Here is a 17795-nt window from a genome sequence, read left to right as displayed (position 1 = left end):
TTGGCATTCTCTTGATGAGCTTCAAGAGGTAGTCACCGGAAATGGTCTTCCAACAATCTTGAAGGAGTTCCCAGAGATGCTTAGCACTTGTTGGCCCTTTTGCCTTCACTCTGCGGTCCAGCTCACCCCAAACCATCTCGATTGGGTTCAGGTCTGGTGACTGTGGAGGCCAGGTCATCTGGCGTAGCCCCCCATCACTCTCCTTCTTGGTCAAATAGCCCTTACACAGCCTGGAGGTGTTTGGGGTCATTGTCCTGTTGAAAAATAAATGATGGTCCAACTAAACGCAAACCGGATGGAATAGCATGCCGCTGCAAGATGCTGTGGTAGCCATGCTGGTTCAGTATGCCTTCAATTGTGAATAAATCCCCAACAGTGTCACCAGCAAAGCCCCCCCACACCATCACACCTCCTCCTCCATGCTTCACGGTGGGAACCAGGTATGTAGACTCCATCCGTTCACCTTTTCTGCATTGCACAAAGACACGGTGGTTGGAACCAAAGATCTCAAATTTGGACTCATCAGACCAAAGCACAGATTTCCACTGGTCTAATGTCCATTCCTTGTGTTCTTTAGCCCAAACAAGTCTCTTCTGCTTGTTGCCTGTCCTTAGCAGTGGTTTCCTAGCAGCTATTTTACCATGAAGGCCTGCTGCACAAAGTCTCCTCTTAACAGTTGTTGTAGAGATGTGTCTGCTGCTAGAACTCTGTGTGGCATTGACCGGGTCTCTAATCTGAGCTGCTGTTAACCTGCGATTTCTGAGGCTGGTGACTCGGATAAACTTATCCTCAGAAGCAGAGGTGACTCTTGGTCTTCCTTTCCTGGGGCGGTCCTCATGTGAGCCAGTTTCTTTGTAGCGCTTGATGGTTTTTGCAGCTGCACTTGGGGACACTTTCAAAGTTTTCCCAATTTTTCGCACTGACTGACCTTCATTTCTTAAAGTAATGATGGCCACTCGTTTTTCTTTACTTAGCTGCTTTTTTCTTGCCATAATACAAATTCTAACAGTCTATTCAGTAGGACTATCAGCTGTGTATCCACCAGACTTCTGCACAACACAACTGATGGTCCCAACCCCATTTATAAGGCAAGAAATCCCTCTTATTAAACCTGACAGGGCACACCTGAGAAGTGAAGACCATTTCCAGTGACTACCTCTTGAAGCTCATCAAGAGAATGCCAAGAGTGTGCAAAGCAGTCATCAAAGCAAAAGGTGGCTACTGTGAAGAACCTAGAATATAAGACATATTTTCAGTGGTTTCACACTTTTTTGTTAAGTATATAATTCCACATGTGGTAATTCATAGTTTTGATGCCTTCAGTGTGAATGTACAATTTTCATAGTCATGAAAATACAGAAAAATCTTTCAATGAGAAGGTGTGTCCAAACTTTTGGTCTGTACTGTATATATATATATATTTATATTTATACACACAAGAAGATGGAGGAGCCGCGGCCGGATGTGTCTGGAGGCCAATGTGACCCCTCCCGAGTCAGTCCTGCTCGCCGGGTTTATCCTCCTGATTCACTTCTCTGTCGATGAGGAGCTGAGAGTTATTACTGGGAACTTCTCCGCTTGATATTTCTGCTTTATCTGTCCCTTTGCACTCAATACTCACATATGTCCGTCCTTTCCCCACTGTAGATTTTATCTGATGTTTAGACCTGCCAAACTGCAGAGCCTGCAGAGTCCTAGCTCTGTCTTTGATCACCCAGCCATCTCCTGGTGAGGTGAGCAGCTGCTAATTTAGCCACAAGCAGCTCCCACAATGCCCCTCACCTGATGGTTTAGTGTGCTCTATATATTTTGAAGCTCCTTAAGGGGTGCACACGTGCTGGGTTGTGCAAGACTTCTTGTGCATAGTGGCTTCGGAGATAAGTGGCAGTTATTTCAGAGGCAGTTAGTCAGGGCAGGAGTCAGGTCACCAACACTTTGATCACTCACTCTCTATTAACTATGTTTCTGTTAGCTCCCACTTTTCCCTCTATAGTCCTCCACTTTCTAGTAACCCCTCAAATCCCTACACCAAGTAAGGAACTGTTCATCTCTCCCTCCAACCTCACCGTTCATCTCACCTCCTCCTCAGAATTGTTCTTTAATATTCAATCCTGGATCTCCAAACACAGACAGCCACCTCAAGCTCTCTCCTGCTCCCACCTGCTAACACTTTCTCTGCTCCTCCTCACTGTTGGAGATATCTCTCCAAATCCTGGTCGTTCTCGCCATATCCCCACAGTTACTTCTACCTCCTATCCATGACCTTCCACACACTGTCGCAACCCTTCTAACCTCATACCCATCCAACTAATCCCCACTTCCTCAGGTGCACTAACAGGAGCTCTATGGAAAGCTCGCTCCGTCTGCAACAAACTTTCCTACATTCACGACCTTTTCATTACTAACAAACGTTCCTTCCTCGCCATTACCGAAACCTGGCTCACCCCCTCTGACACAGCCTCCCCAGCTGCACTTTCGTATGGCGGATTCCACCTTTTCCACACCCTGCGCCCCAACGGCGAAAACGGTGGAGGCGTAGGTTTTCTCCTGTCAGATACCTGCGCTTTCACCCAAATCCCACTGCCACCCTCCATTACACTCCCCTCTTTTGAGGTGCACTGTGTGAGCATCTATTCCCACTCTGACCTCCAACTGGCTGTCATTTACCGACCCCCAGGGCTAGCCACCACTTTCTTAGACCACTTCACCACCTGGCTGGTTCACATCCTTTCCGCTGACATCCCCACTATCATCATGGGTGACTTCAACATCCCCATTGACACTTCCTACTCTTCTGTCTCCAAGCTTCTATCCCTCACTTCCTCCTTCGGCCTCGCTCAATGGTCTTCTGCAGCTACTCATAAAGATGGCCACACACTGGACCTCATCTTCACCAGCCTCTGTTCCCTATCTAACCTCTCTAACTCACCCCTCCCTCTCTCTGACCACAACCTACTCACATTCTCTGCCCTCTCCTCTCCAGGTGCGCAATCCCCACTCCACAAACTTACACAACGTCGCAGAAATCTCAAACACCTTGACCTACACTCACTCTCTGAATCCCTCCTCCCTCTTACAGACATAAATTCCTTACACAATGCAGATGTTGCTGCCGCTTTATATAACACCACAATAGCTGCAGCTCTCGACTCGATCGCCCCTCTCACACACACCAAATTTCGCACAATCAACAGGCAACCCTGGCACACCAAACTTACTAAAGAACTGCGATGGGCCTCCAGGGTTGCGGAGCGGAGATGGAAAAGGTCTCACTCCATCGAGCACTTCATCACATTCAAACAATCCCTCACTATTTTCAAGTCCACACTCACTGCAGCAAAACAAACCTACTTCTCATCTCTTATATCCTCCCTGTCCCACAACCCTAAACAGCTATTTAACACTTTCAATTCTCTTCTCCGTCCCCAAGCACCTCCTCCCTCTCTACTCATCTCAGCTGAAGACTTTGCCTCATTCTTCAAGCAGAAGATTGACACCATCAGACAAAGCTTTTGCCTAAAGTCCCCACAGCCCCTCCTCATATCTACTCAACCTTCCTCCTCCAAACCCCACTTCTCCACCATTACAGAAGGTCAAGTCTCCTCTTTACTCTCCAAATCACACCTCACCACCTGCAAACTTGACCCAATCCCATCCCACCTCATCCCACCACAGAAGAACAAGGTGTTCAGTGCTCAGAGACACGGCCGAGGTGAGGAGGCTGAGCCCAACCACCGCTGAGCAAGACACAGAAGTACAAGGTGTTCAGTGCTCAGAGACACGGACGAGGTGAGGAGGCTGAGCCCGACCACCACTGAGCAAGACACAGACGAACAAGGTGTTCAGTGCTCAGAGAAACGGCTGAGGTGAAGAGGCTGAGCCCGACCACCACTGAGCAAGACACAGAAGTACATGGTGTTCAGTGCTCAGAGACACGGCCGAGGTGAGGAGACTGAGCCCGACCACCACTGAGCAAGACACAGAAGTATAAGGTGTTCAGTGCTCAGAGACACGGCCGAGGTGAGGGGGCTGAGCCCGACCACCACTGAGCAAGACACAGAAGAACAAGGTGTTCAGTGCTCAGAGACACGGCCGAAGTGAGGAGGCTGAGCCCGACCACCACTGAGCAAGACACAGAAGAACAAGGTGTTCAGTGCTCAGAGACACGGCCGAGGTGAGGAGGCTGAGCCCGACCACCACTGAGCAAGACACAGAAGAACAAGGTGTTCAGTGCTCAGAGACACGGCCGAGGTGAGGGGACTGAGCCCGACCACCACTGAGCAAGATACAGATTGTTCTCAGGTTTTATGGACTGATGAGATGAGTAAAGATGGAGGATAATGACCGGCCTCATCCTCACTGGACCTAAACCCTAGTGAGAACTTGTGGCCCTTCTTTCCAGTGAGAAGAGTCGCCTTTCTGAGCCGTGGCCGTGGCTGTGGGGTATGAAGTTGCTTCCTCCATGGAAGGACTTATCACCGTCACTGAGCAGACGTCTATAATACATATACAAGAGCTTCTCACAAAATTACAATATCATCAAAAAGTTAATTTATTTCAGTTCTTCAATCCAAAAAGTAAAACTCCTATATTATATAGAGTCATTACACACAGAGGGATCTATTATATAGAGTCATTACACGCAGAGCGATCTATTATATAGAGTCATTACACACAGAGGGATCTATTATATAGAGTCATTACACGCAGAGGGATCTATTATATAGAGTCATTACACACAGAGGGATCTATTATATAGAGTCATTACACACAGAGGGATCTATTATATAGAGTCATTACACACAGAGGGATCTATTATATAGAGTCATTACACACAGAGGGATCTATTATATAGAGTCATTACACACAGAGGGATCTATTATATAGAGTCATTACACGCAGAGGGATCTATTACATAGAGTCATTACACGCAGAGGGATCTATTATATAGAGTCATTACACGCAGAGGGATCTATTATATAGAGTCATTACACACAGAGTGATCTATTATATAGAGTCATTACACACAGAGGGATCTATTATATAGAGTCATTACACGCAGAGGGATCTATTATATAGAGTCATTACACGCAGAGGGATCTATTATATAGAGTCATTACACACAGAGGAATCTATTATATTGAGTCATTACACGCAGAGGGATCTATTATATAGAGTCATTACACGCAGAGGGATCTATTATATAGAGTCATTATGCACAGAGGGATCTATTATATAGAGTCATTACGCACAGAGGGATCTATTATATAGAGTCATTACGCACAGAGGGATCTATTATATAGAGTCATTACACGCAGAGGGATCTATTATATAGAGTCATTACACACAGAGGGATCTATTATATAGAGTCATTACACACAGAGCGATCTATTATATAGAGTCATTACACACAGAGCGATCTATTATATAGAGTCATTACACACAGAGGGATCTATTATATAGAGCCATTACACACAGAGGGATCTATTATATAGTCATTACACACAGAGTGATCTATTATATAGAGTCATTACACACAGAGGGATCTATTATATAGAGTCATTACACACAGAGGGATCTATTATATAGAGCCATTACACACAGAGGGATCTATTATATAGAGTCATTACACACAGAGGGATCTATTATATAGAGTCATTACACACAGAGGGATCTATTATATAGAGTCATTACACACAGAGGGATCTATTATATAGAGTCATTACACACAGAGCGATCTATTATATAGAGTCATTACACACAGAGGGATCTATTATATAGAGTCATTACACACAGAGGGATCTATTATATAGAGTCATTACACACAGAGTGATCTATTATATAGAGTCATTACACACAGAGGGATCTATTATATAGAGTCATTACACACAGAGCGATCTATTATATAGAGTCATTACACACAGAGGGATCTATTATATAGAGCCATTACACACAGAGGGATCTATTATATAGAGTCATTACACACAGAGGGATCTATTATATAGAGTCATTACACACAGAGTGATCTATTATATAGAGTCATTACACACAGAGGGATCTATTATATAGAGTCATTACACACAGAGTGATCTATTATATAGTGTCATTACACACAGATGGATCTATTATATAGAGTCATTACACACAGAGGGATCTATTATATAGAGTCATTACACACAGAGGGATCTATTATATAGAGTCATTACACACAGAGGGATCTATTATATAGAGTCATTACACACAGAGGGATCTATTATATAGAGTCATTACACACAGAGGGATCTATTATATAGAGTCATTACACGCAGAGGGATCTATTCTATAGAGTCATTACACACAGAGGGATCTATTATATAGAGTCATTACACACAGAGGGATCTATTATATAGAGTCATTACACACAGAGGGATCTATTATATAGAGTCATTACACACAGAGGGATCTATTATATAGAGTCATTACACACAGAGGGATCTATTATATAGAGTCATTACACACAGAGGGATCTATTATATAGAGTCATTACACGCAGAGGGATCTATTATATAGAGTCATTACACACAGAGGGATCCATGTGTCACTTTTTGTATTGAACTGAATTAAATTCACTTTTTGATGATATGATAATTGAGTGAGATGCACCTGTATACTATATACATATCTGTGCAGTGTAGTGACTGCAGCCCTTTTCTTTGGCACTGTATGGCGGTTATATTGGTGACCAGCACTGCCCCATGTAGCGCTGGCGTCCCTGCCCTCTGCTAGGCAGGGACGCTGCTCCCCTCACCGCTCTGCTCCGTGCCCAGCATCCTCCCCCCGCTCTGCTGTCAGCGCGCGCTCCGTCCCGGCGTCCTCCTCCTGCTCTGCTCTCAGCGCGCGCTCCTTCCCGGCCCCTGTGCTTAGGGCGCGCGCTCCCCTCCTCTTAAAGGGGCCGCGCGCGCCGCCCTAAAGAGTCCCCGGCCAATGGCCGGAGGACTTCATCATATATAAGGCACCTCCTCCAAAATGGAGGTGCCCGAGCAATGTTGTTTGCACCTGTGTCTCACCTGTGCTTCAGCCCTCAGGTCCCGTTGCCAGTTACCTGCCAGTTACCTGCCAGTTACCTGCCAGTTTCCTGCCAGTTTCCTGCTAGTTACCTGCCTGAATACTTGTTACCTGCCTGCCTGCCTGAGGTCCGACGGTTTGCCTTACAACTCCGGTCAGTCTGTCTAAGGACCAACTTGTCCGCTCACCTGGGAGCGCACATCAGCTACCTGCCTGCTTGCCTGAGGTCCGACGGTCTGCCTTACAACTCCGGTCAGTCTGTCTATGGACCAGCTTGCCCGCTCACCTGGGAGCGCTTCTCCGCTACCTGCCTGCTTGCCAGCCCGGAGGCTCCGTTGTCACGTGCTGTGACCACCAGCTATCTCAGAGACTCTTGTCCGCTCACCTGGGAGCGCATCTCCGTTACCTACCTGCCTGCCAGCCCGGAGGTTCCGCCGTCACGTGCCGTGACCACCTGCTATTCCAGAGACTCTCGCTTGCTCACCTGGGAGCACACATCTACCATCTGCCTGCTAGCCTACCCGGAGGCTCTGCCATCACAGGTCGTACCTACCCCTTACCCAGAGACTGCCCTGATCACTTGCCGTAACTCCCTGTCCGTTCACCCAGAGACTGCCACCCGCTCCCTTACAAGGGCCGCCCCCTTGTATAGTAGCTCAGAGGTTCCGCCTCCCGGACCCGTTACAGTTTGCTCGGGCCATGGAACCCGGTGGCACCCAAGCTCCCTCGCTCTCGGACCTCTGTCTTGAACTGTCCCGTCAGAGGTCCCAACAGGAGACCATCCTGGGTCACCTGCGGAGTGTTAATACTCGCCTGAACACTCTGTCTGATCCACCAACAACCTCCGCCAGTACCATGGTATCCTTTTCCGGACCCCGGCTCTCTGCACCTCCTCGCTTCGGAGGCGACTCCGTCCTGGCTCGGGGCTTCATAAATCAGTGCACCCTGCATTTTGAACTATTATCCCACCAGTTTAACTCCGACCGAGCCAAAATTGCCTTTATCATGTCCCATCTCACCGGGGAGGCCCTGGCCTGGCTAAATCCTCTATGGGAGAGAGGAGATCCCCTGGTGTCCGACTTGCCTGCCTTTCTCATGGCTTTCCGGAAAGCCTTCGACGAACCCGGACGGAGGACCTCATCCGCATCTTCTCTGCTTCGCCTCCGTCAGGGAAGCCTCACCGTGGGCCAATATGCCATACGGTTCCGTACCCTTGCCTCGGAGCTGGCCTGGGATAACGAAGCCCTGGTATCCGTCTTCTGGGAGGGTCTGTCCGGCCGTATTAAAGATGAACTTGCTGGTCGGGACATTCCTACCACTCTCGATGATCTAATAACCCTTGCCACCCGGATTGACCTACGGTTCCAGGAGCGTGCCAAAGAGGTCACCCGTGAGAGAAGGATTCCACGTCTAGCTCCTACTTTCCAGGAACCCGTCATTCCTTCCGTTTCTCCACAGGTACACTCTCCTGAGCCTATGCAGGTCGACCAGACCAAGATGGTCAAATCCCGTCAGGATTTCCGCCGTGCCGAGGGGAGCTGCTTCTACTGTGGCAGTAAGGAGCATCTGATCCGTGCCTGCCCGGAGAGGTCGGGAGAACGCCTGTATCTAGGTTCACTCAGAGGGGTCGATCTAGACAAAAATAAATCCTCTCCATCCCTGCTGTTGTCAGTCTCAATCATCTGCGGGGAGAATCGTTATTCCGAACTAGCCCAACTTGACTCTGGAGCAGCCGGAAATCTTATTTCACAGTCCCTGGTGGAGAAATTCCGCATCCCCACCAAACCTCTGGCTGTACCCTTGTCTGTTGTTGCCGTGGATGGGGGCCTCTTACCTCGCCCCATCCAATTCATCACCGAATCCATTACTCTGCAGGTGGGAATGCTGCATTCAGAGAGTATCTCCTTTCACGTTCTGCCTGGTCTCCCTCACGCCCTCTTGCTAGGTCTGCCTTGGCTCCAGAGACATGCACCCGTGCTTGACTGGCAAACCGGAGAAGTCCTTCACTGGGGACAGGCCTGTCATAAAACCTGCCTGGTTCCCGTCCATTCCGTCCGTCCCTCTCCTATCCCAGCTAATCTACCTGGACTTCCGATTCCTTATTGGTCTAGTGCTGATGTCTTTGTTAAGGAGGAGGCAGAGACATCACCACCTCATAGACCATGTGACTGCCCCATCGATCCCGCCAGAGTAATGCAGGTGGCTCCCGTGAGTCTAAATTGTCTCCCTCCTGGTAAGACGTTCGTATCGGTACCTGATCGGGAGAGAATCCTACACTGGGGTCATTCGTCTAAACTAGCTGACCACGCCGGTCGGAAAAAGACCCTCCAGCTTATTACCCGACACTACTGGTGGCCTAACCTGCACAAGGATGTTATGGACTTTGTTTCTGCCTGTGTGTCCTGCGCCCGCAACAAAGTTCCGAGACACCTGTCGGCCGGCCGCCTTCTTCCTCTGCCAGTACCTGCTGCCCCCTGGCAGCATTTAGCGATGGACCCTCCTCAATTCCGTCCTGGGGATAAAGTCTGGCTCTCGTCCAAATATGTCCGACTCAAGATCCCTTCCTATAAGTTAGGGTCTCGGTTCATCGGTCCACTGGTGGTCATCGGTCAGATCAACCCGGTAGCCTATAAATTGAAACTCCCGGCCAACTTACGGATCCCTAACTCCTTCCATGTATCTCTCCTCAAACCTGTGGTACTTAACTCTTTTTCTAAGTCTACAGGTACGCCTCCTGCTCTGGTTTCTGCTGAGGACAAGTTTGAGGTAGAGAACATTCTTGCCAGCAAAAGGGTAAGAGGAAAGACCTTTTTTCTGGTAGATTGGAGGGGGTTTGGTCCTGAGGAGAGAACGTGGGAGCCCCGGGAGAACATCCATGCCCCTCTCATCCTAGCTAAATTTCTGTCTGGCCTAAAAAAGGGGGGGCCTAAAGGGGGGGGTACTGTAGCGCTGGCGTCCCTGCCCTCTGCTAGGCAGGGACGCTGCTCCCCTCACCGCTCTGCTCCGTGCCCAGCATCCTCCCCCCGCTCTGCTGTCAGCGCGCGCTCCGTCCCGGCGTCCTCCTCCTGCTCTGCTCTCAGCGCGCGCTCCTTCCCGGCCCCTGTGCTTAGGGCGCGCGCGCGCGCGCTCCCCTCCTCTTAAAGGGGCCGCGCGCGCCGCCCTAAAGAGTCCCCGGCCAATGGCCGGAGGACTTCATCATATATAAGGCACCTCCTCCAAAATGGAGGTGCCCGAGCAATGTTGTTTGCACCTGTGTCTCACCTGTGCTTCAGCCCTCAGGTCCCGTTGCCAGTTACCTGCCAGTTACCTGCCAGTTTCCTGCCAGTTTCCTGCTAGTTACCTGCCTGATTCCTGCCTGAATACTTGTTACCTGCCTGCCTGCCTGAGGTCCGACGGTTTGCCTTACAACTCCGGTCAGTCTGTCTAAGGACCAACTTGTCCGCTCACCTGGGAGCGCACATCAGCTACCTGCCTGCTTGCCTGAGGTCCGACGGTCTGCCTTACAACTCCGGTCAGTCTGTCTATGGACCAGCTTGCCCGCTCACCTGGGAGCGCTTCTCCGCTACCTGCCTGCTTGCCAGCCCGGAGGCTCCGTTGTCACGTGCTGTGACCACCAGCTATCTCAGAGACTCTTGTCCGCTCACCTGGGAGCGCATCTCCGTTACCTACCTGCCTGCCAGCCCGGAGGTTCCGCCGTCACGTGCCGTGACCACCTGCTATTCCAGAGACTCTCGCTTGCTCACCTGGGAGCACACATCTACCATCTGCCTGCTAGCCTACCCGGAGGCTCTGCCATCACAGGTCGTACCTACCCCTTACCCAGAGACTGCCCTGATCACTTGCCGTAACTCCCTGTCCGTTCACCCAGAGACTGCCACCCGCTCCCTTACAAGGGCCGCCCCCTTGTATAGTAGCTCAGAGGTTCCGCCTCCCGGACCCGTTACACCCCATCTGTCCCGCGTGCCCCGACACCGCGGATCGCCGGGCTCTCACCTTCTTCTCTTGCTCAGATAATGACAGTGAATCCAGGACAGATACTAAGTGCTTGGCAATGTCGGGGTCCAGACCGTCGGCTCGGGGGTCCGGCATCATCTCACGCGGAGGTAATAGACCTTCCTCAGTTGCAACCACCTGTCAAGTGAACAAAAAAAAAGTCACCACCTCCGACCCTGCACATAATCCGGGGGGTCTGGACCGCAGAGCTGACAGTCAGAGGCCAGGGCTGCAAGACTGAGCAGAGGACACAAAGATCCCCCTCATCTATGCGGCCCCCGGGATGACGGTACCTGCTCCAGCAAACAATGCAGCATGACGGGAACCGAAAGCAGATCCTCCGGAACATCAGCGAGCAGCTCAGAGTACAGCCGGGGGTCTGCCTCCAGCGGGAGAGGGGTCTCTGCCTGACCTGTATAGAGACATAGGATTATATGGGGGGTCTCTGCCTGACCTGTATAGAGACATAGGATTATATGGGGGGTCTCTGCCTGACCTGTATAGAGACATAGGATTATAAGGGGGTCTCTGCCTGACCTGTATAGAGACATAGGATTATAAGGGGGTCTCTGCCTGACCTGTATAGAGACATAGGATTATATGGGGGTCTCTGCCTGACCTGTATAGAGACATAGGATTATATGGGGGGTCTCTGCCTGACCTGTATAGAGACATAGGATTATATGGGGGGTCTCTGCCTGACCTGTATAGAGACATAGGATTATAAGGGGGTCTCTGCCTGACCTGTATAGAGACATAGGATTATAAGGGGGTCTCTGCCTGACCTGTATAGAGACATAGGATTATATGGGGGGTCTCTGCCTGACCTGTATAGAGACATAGGATTATAAGGGGGTCTCTGCCTGACCTGTATAGAGACATAGGATTATAAGGGGGTCTCTGCCTGACCTGTATAGAGACATAGGATTATATGGGGGTCTCTGCCTGACCTGTATAGAGACATAGGATTATATGGGGGGTCTCTGCCTGACCTGTATAGAGACATAGGATTATATGGGGGGTCTCTGCCTGACCTGTATAGAGACATAGGATTATAAGGGGGTCTCTGCCTGACCTGTATAGAGACATAGGATTATAAGGGGGTCTCTGCCTGACCTGTATAGAGACATAGGATTATATGGGGGGTCTCTGCCTGACCTGTATAGAGACATAGGATTATATGGGGGTCTCTGCCTGACCTGTATAGAGACATAGGATTATATGGGGGTCTCTGCCTGACCTGTATAGAGACATAGGATTATATGGGGGGTCTCTGCCTGACCTGTATAGAGACATAGGATTATATGGGGGTCTCTGCCTGACCTGTATAGAGACATAGGATTATATGGGGGTCTCTGCCTGACCTGTATAGAGACATAGGATTATATGGGGGGTCTCTGCCTGACCTGTATAGAGACATAGGATTATATGGGGGGTCTCTGCCTGACCTGTATAGAGACATAGGATTATAAGGGGGTCTCTGCCTGACCTGTATAGAGACATAGGATTATATGGGGGTCTCTGCCTGACCTGTATAGAGACATAGGATTATATGGGGGGTCTCTGCCTGACCTGTATAGAGACATAGGATTATATGGGGGGTCTCTGCCTGACCTGTATAGAGACATAGGATTATAAGGGGGTCTCTGCCTGACCTGTATAGAGACATAGGATTATATGGGGGTCTCTGCCTGACCTGTATAGAGACATAGGATTATAAGGGGGTCTCTGCCTGACCTGTATAGAGACATAGGATTATATGGGGGGTCTCTGCCTGACCTGTATAGAGACATAGGATTATAAGGGGGTCTCTGCCTGACCTGTATAGAGACATAGGATTATATGGGGGTCTCTGCCTGACCTGTAAAGAGACATAGGATTATATGGGGGGTCTCTGCCTGACCTGTATAGAGACATAGGATTATAAGGGGGTCTCTGCCTGACCTGTATAGAGACATAGGATTATATGGGGGTCTCTGCCTGACCTGTATAGAGACATAGGATTTTATGGGGGTCTCTGCCTGACCTGTATAGAGACATAGGATTATATGGGGGGTCTCTGCCTGACCTGTATAGAGACATAGGATTATATGGGGGTCTCTGCCTGACCTGTATAGAGACATAGGATTATATGGGGGTCTCTGCCTGACCTGTATAGAGACATAGGATTATATGGGGGTCTCTGCTTGACCTGTATAGAGACATAGGATTATATGGGGGTCTCTGCCTGACCTGTATAGAGACATAGGATTATATGGGGGTCTCTGCCTGACCTGTATAGAGACATAGGATTATATGGGGGGTCTCTGCCTGACCTGTATAGAGACATAGGATTATATGGGGGTCTCTGCCAGACCTGTATAGAGACATAGGATTATATGGGGGTCTCTGCCTGACCTGTATAGAGACATAGGATTATATGGGGGTCTCTGCCTGACCTGTATAGAGACATAGGATTATATGGGGGGTCTCTGCCTGACCTGTATAGAGACATAGGATTATAAGGGGGTCTCTGCCTGACCTGTATAGAGACATAGGATTATATTGGGGGTGTCGGCCTGACCTGTATAGAGACATAGGATTATATGGGGGTCTCTGCCTGACCTGTATAGAGACATAGGATTATATGGGGGGTCTCTGCCTGACCTGTATAGAGACATAGGATTATATGGGGGGTCTCTGCCTGACCTGTATAGAGACATGGGATTATAAGGGGGTCTCTGCCTGACCTGTATAGAGACATAGGATTATAAGGGGGTCTCTGCCTGACCTGTATAGAGACATAGGATTATATGGGGGTCTCTGCCTGACCTGTATAGAGACATAGGATTATATGGGGGGTCTCTGCCTGACCTGTATAGAGACATAGGATTATATGGGGGTCTCTGCCTGACCTGTATAGAGACGTAGGATTATATGGGGGTCTCTGCCTGACCTGTATAGAGACATAGGATTATATGGGGGGTCTCTGCCTGACCTGTATAGAGACATAGGATTATATGGGGGGTCTCTGCCTGACCTGTATAGAGACATAGGATTATATGGGGGTCTCTGCCTGACCTGTATAGAGACATAGGATTATATGGGGGTTTCTGCCTGATCTGTATAGAGACATAGGATTATATGGGGGTCTCTGCCTGACCTGTATAGAGACATAGGATTATAAGGGGGTCTCTGCCTGACCTGTATAGAGACATAGGATTATATGGGGGGTCTCGGCCTGACCTGTATAGAGACATAGGATTGTATGGGGGTCTCTGCCTGACCTGTATAGAGACATAGGATTATATGGGGGTCTCTGCCTGACCTGTATAGAGACATAGGATTATATGGGGGTCTCTGCCTGACCTGTATAGAGACATAGGATTATATGGGGGGTCTCTGCCTGACCTGTATAGAGACATAGGATTATATGGGGGTCTCTGCCTGCCCTGTATATAGAGACATAGGATTATATGGGGGTCTCTGCCTGCCCTGTATAGACATAGGATTATATGGGGGTCTCCACCTGCCCTGTACATATAGGATTATATGGGGGTCTCTACCTGCCCTGTATATATAGGATTATATAGGGGTCTCCGCCTGCCCTGTATATATAGGATTATATGGGGGCTTCTACCTGCCCTACACAGTGCTGGCCAAAAGTATTGGCACCCCTGCAATTCTGTCAGATAATACTCAGTTTCTTGCAATCACAAATTCTTTGGTCTTATTCTCTTCATTTAATTTGCTTGCAAGGAAAAAACACAAAAGAGAATGAAGCAAAAATCAAATCATTGATCATTTCACACAAAACTCCAAAAATGGGCCAGACAAAAGTATTGGCACCCTCAGCCTAATACTTGGTTGCACAACCTTTAGCCAAAATAACTGCGAACAACCGCTTCCGGTAACCATCAATGAGTTTCTTACAATGCTCTGCTGGAATTGTAGACCATTCTTCTTTGGCAAACTGCTCCAGGTCCCTGATATTTGAAGGGTGCCTTCTCCAAACTGCCATTTTGAGATCTCTCCACAGGTGTTCTATGGGATTCGGGTCTGGACTCATTGCTGGCCACCTTAGACGTCTCTCTCAAACCATTTTATAGTGCTTTTGGAAGTGTGTTTTGGGTCATTGTCCTGCTGGAAGACCCATGACCTCTGAGGGAGACCCAGCTTTCTCAAACTGGGCCCTACATTATGCTGCAAAATTTGTTGGTAGTCTTCAGACTTCATAATGCCATGCACACGGTCAAGCAGTCCAGTGCCAGAGGCAGCAAAGCAACCCCAAAACATCAGGGAACCTCCGCCATGTTTGACTGTAGGGACGGTGTTCTTTTCTTTGAATGCCTCTTTTTTTTCCTGTACACTCTATGTTGATGCTTTTTCCCATCTACTTTTGTCTCATCTGACCAGAGAACATTCTTCCAAAACGTTTTAGGCTTTCTCAGGTAAGTTTTGGCAAACTCCAGCCTGGCTTTTTTATGTCTCGGGGTAAGAAGTGGGGTCTTCCTGGGTATCCTACCATACAGTCCCTTTTCAGTCAGACGCCAACGGATAGTACGGGTTGACACTGTTGTACCCTCGGACTGCAGGGCAGCTTGAACTTGTTTGGATGTTAGTCGAGGTTCTTTATCCACCATCCGCACAATCTTGCATTGAAATCTCTCGTCAATTTTTCTTTTCCGTCCACATCTAGGGAGGTTAGCCACAGTGCCATGGGCTTTACACTTCTTGATGACACTGCGCACGGAAGACACAGGAACATTCAGGACTTTGGAGATGGACTTGTAGCCTTGAGATTGCTCATGCTTCCTCACAATTTGGTTTCTCAAGTCCTCAGACAGTTCTTTGGTCTTCTTTCTTTTCTCCATGCTCAATGTGGTCACACAAGGACACAGGACAGAGGTTGAGTCAACTTTAATCCATGTTAACTGGCTGCAAGTGTGATTTAGTTATTGCCAACACCTGTCAGGTGCCACAGGTAAGTTACAGGTGCTGTTAATTACACCAATTACAGAAGCATCACAGGATTTTTCATAGGGTGCCAATACTTTTGTCCACCCCCTTTTTTAGGTTTGGTGTGGAATTATATCCAATTTTGCTTTAGGACAATTCTTTTTGTGTTTTTTCATTGAAGACAAATTAAATGAAGAGAATAAGACCAAAGAATTTGTGATTGCAATCATTATCAGGAAGAAACTGAGTATTATCTGACAGAATTGCAGGGGTGCCAATACTTTTGGCCAGCACTGTACATATAGGATTATATGGGGGCTTCTACCTGCCCTGTACATATAGGATTATATGGGGGTCTCTACCTACCTTGTATATACAGCATTATATGGGGGTCTCTACCTACCTTGTACATACAGCATTATATGGGAGTCTCTACCTACCTTGTACATACAGCATTATATGGGGGGCTCTACCTGTGGGCATGTGTTGTGGCCCTATAACAAATCCAGGATGACAATGTATTCACCTCTCTCTATTCTATTTTCCCTTTCTGTAGATGCAGGCTGCAGTGTAAAGCATGGAGGATTACATGCTGGTTGCGTTATGGAAATGTTTTGCTTTTTTGAGAATCTTGCATAACTTTTGCTGTGTGACGTGTGATACGTGTGGTGAGGAGATGGTGCATTTACACGTGTACATGCAGACCTGACCCCAGCCACTGCCTCCATTCTTTACACTGCAGGCTGCGTCCAGTGCAGTGAGACTCAGTGCATAGAAGAAGCTTTGTGCGGCGCTGGCTTCTCCGGAGTGGCCGATGCTTCGGTCACGTGCTGGACGTACCTGGGGGGATTGGAGGTGGCAGCGAGGTCGTCGGATGGACCTCGTCCCCTGGACCCTTGTTTTTGCCGGTGGGAGATGGCGGCGGGAGAGCAGCCGGCGCCTGAAAGAAGAAGGCAGCCACTGATCACCCCCTGGCTGAGCCGTACCAGGGGGTCACATACTTTCAGCAGTATAGCAGGTGACGGGAGATCAGGGTGCCTCGGACCTCTCACCTCTGGCGGTGCGGGGGGTCTCTCCTGGCTCTGCATCTTGCCCACCTGTGGGACGTGGATGAGCTCCATACTGGCCAGGTAATGCCGGTGTTGTCTCCTCCAGTCCAGGCAGTCGTACATGAGACAGGCGACGCTCTCAAACACATCGGTGGCATAAGACATCTGCGGGCGACATCAGATGGCGCCACATACATGATATAAGGCACCGGTAATACGGCACATGAGACACTCGCTACTACCACCCCCATCATCACTGACCCGCATGTCGGCGTTGCTCCAGTCGGCCGGATGGCTGCTCTCTCTCACCAGGTGCTGCAGTCGGGCCACCTGGGCCAGGGAGGAGCGGCCGCATCTTCTGGACTCCAGGACGGGTTCTAGATATTTCCAGAAGGTTTGCAGAGATTTCCGCAGCGTTTCCTTCCTCTGCTTCTCGACTTCTGTCACTGAGAACACAAGAGTCGGTAAGACTGCCGGGACTACAACCTCCCCCAGCTTACCGGAGGTGAACGGGACTACAACCTCCCCCAGCTTACCGGAGGTGAACGGGACTACAACCTCCCCCAGCTTACCGGAGGTGAACGGGACTACGACCTCCCCCAGCTTACCAGAGGTGAACGGGACTACGACCTCCCCTAGCTTACCGGAGGTGAACGGGACTACAACCTCCCCCAGCTTACCGGAGGTGAACGGGACTACGACCTCCCCCAGCTTACCGGAGGTGAACGGGACTACGACCTCCCCCAGCTTACCAGAGGTGAACGGGACTAC

At 49.3% G+C, this 17795-nt stretch overlaps 1 protein-coding gene across 1 annotated transcript in view; it reads right to left on the bottom strand.

Moving 5' to 3' along the window:
* The window catches only part of SPAG17 (sperm associated antigen 17), a 531742-nt gene that overhangs the window by 218425 nt on the left and 295522 nt on the right, over positions 1-17795 (bottom strand). The window contains exons 7-11 of the mRNA XM_073668734.1: positions 17286-17470; positions 17028-17189; positions 16816-16915; positions 11331-11449; positions 11038-11175 (exon numbers count right to left, since the gene is read on the bottom strand). Of these exons, the coding sequence (XP_073524835.1) occupies positions 11038-11175; positions 11331-11449; positions 16816-16915; positions 17028-17189; positions 17286-17470 (704 nt within the window). The remainder of the gene's footprint in view (positions 1-11037; positions 11176-11330; positions 11450-16815; positions 16916-17027; positions 17190-17285; positions 17471-17795) is intronic.

The sequence above is a fragment of the Phyllobates terribilis genome, unplaced genomic scaffold (genome assembly GCF_046119375.1).
Source record: "Phyllobates terribilis strain yellow unplaced genomic scaffold, ASM4611937v1 Scaffold_2__4_contigs__length_985480577, whole genome shotgun sequence".
Taxonomy (NCBI): domain Eukaryota; kingdom Metazoa; phylum Chordata; class Amphibia; order Anura; family Dendrobatidae; genus Phyllobates; species Phyllobates terribilis.
Note: the sequence above shows the minus strand (reverse complement) of the source record. Positions and strands in the feature narration are given on the sequence as shown.